Source organism: Cephus cinctus, unplaced genomic scaffold (genome assembly GCF_000341935.2).
Source record: "Cephus cinctus unplaced genomic scaffold, Ccin1 Ccin1_scaffold0173, whole genome shotgun sequence".
NCBI classification, from domain to species: domain Eukaryota; kingdom Metazoa; phylum Arthropoda; class Insecta; order Hymenoptera; family Cephidae; genus Cephus; species Cephus cinctus.
Window position 1 is genome coordinate 125,100 of NW_014332897.1, and position 5,389 is coordinate 130,488.

General features: G+C 48.5%; 1 protein-coding gene across 1 annotated transcript in view; it reads left to right on the plus strand.

Annotated features, from left to right (window-relative positions):
* LOC107264510 (choline O-acetyltransferase) overlaps positions 1–5,389 on the plus strand; it is a 16,319-nt gene that overhangs the window by 7,617 nt on the left and 3,313 nt on the right. Inside the window, exons 3-9 of the mRNA XM_015732839.1 lie at positions 2,325–2,497; positions 3,092–3,272; positions 3,336–3,510; positions 3,844–4,073; positions 4,430–4,641; positions 4,741–4,863; positions 4,980–5,166. Coding sequence (XP_015588325.1) covers positions 2,325–2,497; positions 3,092–3,272; positions 3,336–3,510; positions 3,844–4,073; positions 4,430–4,641; positions 4,741–4,863; positions 4,980–5,166 — 1,281 coding nt within the window. The remainder of the gene's footprint in view (positions 1–2,324; positions 2,498–3,091; positions 3,273–3,335; positions 3,511–3,843; positions 4,074–4,429; positions 4,642–4,740; positions 4,864–4,979; positions 5,167–5,389) is intronic.

Genomic DNA, 5,389 nt, shown 5'->3' on the forward strand with positions numbered 1-5,389 from the left:
CCCCCTCCTCCGCCTCCTCCTCCTCCTCCTCCTCCTCCTCCACCTCCACATCCACCTCCACGGAATGATAAACGCGAGGGGAAGCTGCCCTTCCAATTAATAATACACTCTCTCTCTCTCTCTCTCTCTCTCTCTCTACTCTCTCTCCCAATCAGCACGTACATCGCTTTGCGTCCGATCGAGTTATCACGTAGGCTGCGTAAATATAAATTACCATTAGCATCGGTTGCATTAACTATTAAGATATTGTTATTACGATATTTCCTCACAGCACCAACCTGGCTACTTTATAGTAACGCAACTCGTTAAGAGTCCCGTGGCTGGTATATACGTAATACAGTGAGAGTCCCGAGTGAGCATCGAGATCGGTAGCTCGTATAAATCTCCACAGCCGAGTCGACAAGCGTATTTTCAAAAGATGAAAAAAAAAAAAAAAAAAAAAAAGGAGAGAAGGGATAAAACTGAATCTCGATCTCTCGTGTAAAAACGTCGAGTTAGCCAATAAAATAAAAAGAAGATGAAATCTTAAGAATTTCGCTGCCGGGATTTCCATTGAAATGTTTCTTACTCGCGATCGACTCGAGTCTCGCGCTTCGCTTCGCTTCCTCAGGCGGCGAACGTGTCGAAATCGTGAGCTCTATGTACATCGACACCGCAGCCTCCTGACGTCCCAGCGTCGCGGCTTCAATTCGAAGGGTAATCCATATTACGGGAGGAGGTTGGTAATGCATCGCGCACGTCACTTCGAACTCGTCCCATTGCGGAACACAGGGAACACAGAAACACGGATGATTTTGCAACGCTAATGGCTCGACCGGCGAATCTCGACGCGCGAACCTGAGTAACCGAGCGGCCGTAAAGGATTCCGATCGCAATCGAATGGGAATCAATGTGACAGGATTTCATAACTCGAGGAACGAGATCAATCGCTAAAATGGATTATGGGTAGCATCAGGTAGCACGGCGACGGGGTTCGTAGGTAGAAACGTGTGAATGGGCCCTAAGAGAGCAATAGGAGCAATAGGAGCAATAGGAGCAATAAGAGAGAAAGGGTCCATTTACAATCGAGAGGAGAGGACGCCGGCGACACTTCCGTCTGAATAAACAATTATCGCGGAACCTGATTGCCCTTCCCGAATTTAATCCGGTCGAGCACACGCGCACGCACATCCGCTCACGAGATAACTCACGTGACACTCGCACAGCCTCTCTCTCTCTCTCTCTCTCTCTCTCTCTCGTCTCGTGTTACGGCGTTGCGCAACGGAAAGACTTGACAATATTTATAGGACGCGCTACTCGGATTCACCTGTGACGTCCTGTGAAAATCAAAGCGGCCAATTCTGCCTGACGGATTATCTTTTGACCGAAGCGTATTCGGTGTGAGGTTAGCTTTATTTTTTATACGTGCCTAAAGTTAGATACAGGCCACTGTATGGAGCGAGGTATTCATCACTGTGAATGAATGAGGAAATCATCACGTGGACCTATGACGTACATAGGAATCGATGCTGTGGACTGTTGACAATATGAATACCTCTTGTGGTGCATCGCTTTTCTTCTTTTGGGGAGGACAATTTCACTCGTCCGCATTTAACGTCACGGATCTAGGGAAGCTGGTTCATGGAAATTTAGTCGTTTAGCGTTTCTATCTATAAGTTTATCGTCTAAATTTAGCGTTTCTATCTATAAGTTTACGTGAAAAACTGATGAATTATCAAGCCCTATACGGAACCTCCTAAAAGATTCATGCTGTAGTACGTCCGTCGTCGGTGACCCAGATCGATCGTATTACAAAGCCAGTTCTGTGCTTGGGCTATGATTTGGACTCCTTCGCAGTCGAGTGGTAAACACGCAGGGTTCGCCAACTTCTACTTTTAAACTATATCATTTATTCCTGCCTCGTCGATAAATAAGCTCTGCTGTATACCCAGCCTGGGAATGCTTGCACTCGTCCGGATCAAAATTCAAATAGCGCTTTATTCATTGTACGTCGAGTGAATCGAAGACGAATTAATTTAACAAAAAAAAAGAAAAGTAAAAATTAATTTGCTAATGAAAAAAAAAAAATATATAAAAAATGTTACTTTTAGTCGCTATGTTTTTTTAAGTTCTATATTTCTGGCAGGATTAAGGATTTTCCGTCCGACAAAACTGGATCATTAAATAAGGATTAGGAGACGCGATTGTCGCGCTCTTTAATTTCTAGCCGCACGCGGCTTACGAACGTCGCGTCGCGGAATGAAAACTCGGGCTGGTTGTTTTGTACGGTCCGTGCTTCGCTCGTCCCTTGTTATACTTATAGTGGTCTTTTCATATTTTGACAGGCGACTGACTGGTGGCTCAATGACATGTATCTGTCGGTTCCTCTGGCGCTGCCAATTAACAGCAATCCCGGATTGGCAGCGAGACCTAAGCAATTCGCCAATCAGCGTGAAGCTGCTGTTTTTCTTGCGCGATTTTTGACGGAATTGCTCAACTATCAGGAATCGCTGGACAGGTAAGAGCGAACGTGGACGTGGGTGGTTTCCTTGAGATTTTGCAATTCCAATGCGACGCGGTGTCCGTGTAAGACGCGTACTCGATGAACATTCTGCGCTTCCTTATACAGAATCCCATTAGTCACTTTCGTACTTTTTATTCATCGTGAATGTCAAAACAAGAAATCCGCAGACGGTTTCTTTAATTTTTCTTTTTTTTTTTCTTTTTCTTTACTTTGACGAATATTAACCAGCCGGATAGAGAATCCAGGAAGATTGAATCCCGCCTGAATGTCTGCCCGTTAACGAGGACAAAAAGAAGCCACATTAGCAATGCCGACTGGAAGGCTGGAATCAATTTAGAGGCCTGTCTGCGAGGAAATCCCGGTTGTAAGATCCATAGAAAGCGAGGATAAAGAGGATGCGCCTCTATAGAGGCTCAAAGCTCCGGGATTCGCGACCTGGTCTTCCTGCAAGGACTCTGTGCTTTCTTTCAGGATCCTTCGATTCCCTCACTGCCACGAGTAGCGCAGCCATTTTTTTTGGCTTTTAATAGCAAGACACCATTAATGATAACGTTTGACAGATTTCCCTTGTTCCCTGTTCCTCGACAGATCCGAACTGGAGGTGGAGCGAGTCAAGTCCAAGGATGGCAAGTCCCTGCAGCCACTGTGCATGGCTCAGCACTATCAGGTCCTGCGTATCTATCGGCGACCAGGAAAGGAAGTCGACACTCAGATCGTGCTGGACAGAGTCTCCTCCGGCAACCACATAATCGTCGCTCATCACAACCAGGTAGAATCAAGATGATCCATCACAGCCTGATATCAAATACTCAAGAGATTCGTGTATCCGTAGTTTTACAGCATCCCGGTAAGAGCCTCGGACAGAGGACGTGTAACGGAAGCGGAACTGACCCAGCAGATCTTAAAGATCATGGAGATACAAGCCGACCCCAGAACTCCACCAGTAGGCATCCTGACCACAGCGCGAAGACCAGTCTGGGCCCAGGCTCGCGAGGAGTTGCTCAAAGGTCGGTCGATCCGCGCCAACTGAAAGGGCCTGTAGCGTCTACTGGGTTCTACCCTCTATCGGTCGATCCCTTCAGGATGGCGCGACTCAGGCCTACCACCATAATTATCCAGCCGTTCTCCTCTTACCAATATTCGCAATATTCCCCATTAGCTCCCTAACCCGCAACTCGACCTCACGCAACCCCAGCAGCCATCCTCGGCAAATCGAATAACCGTGCCTCCGCGTGCCCGAGGATGATCTAACGACTCCCTCTTCGTTAACCTGAGGATTCCGTTATCCCCCGTTATAACCTTCAACGTTAACCAACAGTTAACGTCACTCGATCTTTCAGACGATCAAAATCGGCACAACATCGAGCTCCTCGAGAGATGTCTCTGCGTCGTCTGCATCGACGACGACGTCCTACCTGGCACCTTCAACAATCCTCTTAGGCGCGACGACCGGTGGATCGGCAATCGGGACTACGCAAACGTGCTTCATCATGCTCTTCACGGCGGCGGCTCCAGACATCTAGGTGCCAATCGATGGTTCGACAAGACCTTCCACGCGATCCTGGGCAAGGTCAGTTGCTGCTGATCGACTCGTCGAGAGTCGGCGACTTGTCGGCTCGTGGCGCATTGCCAAAGTCCACTTGTCCATGTTTCACCTTCTGGCCTTCCGATCCATTCCGATTCTCCCAGGACACTTTCTCCGCGAGAACGCATCGCGCGTCGCGCGTCGCGCGTTATGCAAGCGAGCCTTTATCGGTGTCAAGGAAGGCGATGTTGCTCATTTACTCAATGCCTCCGATTCCCTTGGTCCTCCTATCTCCTCCCCGTCGCTCTCTCTCTCTCTCTCTCTCTCTCTCTCTCTCTAATCTCTCTAAAGACACTTGGACAGATCATTTCTCACTGATTGAATATCCTTGGCGACACTAGGACGGCATGTGGGGCCTGACCTATGAGCATTCGGCTGGCGAAGCACCAGCCGTTTTTACGGCGTTCGAGGAACTCACGGAGAAGGTGGACGCGATGCCGCCTCCAGACGGAAACCTCATTCCGTCGCACTTGCCGGCACCGGAGAAATTGGAATGGCACCTGTCCGAACAGAGTCTCAGCGACATCAGAGACGCCATGACAACCTTCGACGCGTAAGTCTCTACAGAGTCGCCATTTCAATTTCCTTTCTGGGACTGTACGTTGTACACGTCACTCTTATAACTCATGCTCTATTGGTCACGTCTACGAAGGCTGGTGGAGGATCTGGACCTGTGCATTCTATGGTTTGAGGAATACTCCAAAGAGTTCGTAAAGTCCTGCAACATCAGTCCCGACGTCTACGTGCAACTGGCACTGCAGCTCACGTACTTCAGGTGAATTCAACATAGTGTAGAGTCACGTTACGATAGATGCGCGACTATGTCGATATATATAGATATAGGATAAATGAATGGTCTGCTCGAGAGGTAATTATTTGTCGGACGATCAGATTGCATGGACAGTTGGTGGCGACGTACGAAAGCGCGGGAATAAGAAGATTCGCCCTGGGTCGGGTAGACTGTATAAGAGCCGCGAGCCCGGAAGCTCTGGCTTGGGTGAAAGCCATGTGCCAGGGTGACCCCGAGTCTCAGCCGACGAGTCAGCAGAGCGCGGACCAAGAGGAAGGCTCCAAAAGAGTTCAGTTCACCATTTACAGTGTAACTGAATCTTTTCCATTTTTTCGTAGCGAACAAGAGAGAAAGAGAGAAAGTTTTTAAGTGCTTCATTTCTTTGCTTATTTTTGAGAAAAAGATATTTTTTATTCGCTACTCGAGGATGCTCTCTTGGGGAGCCTCGAGCGATTCCCCAGGACAGGATCCAGGAAGACGAGAAGAGCCGCCGCCCCCCCCCCCCCCCCCC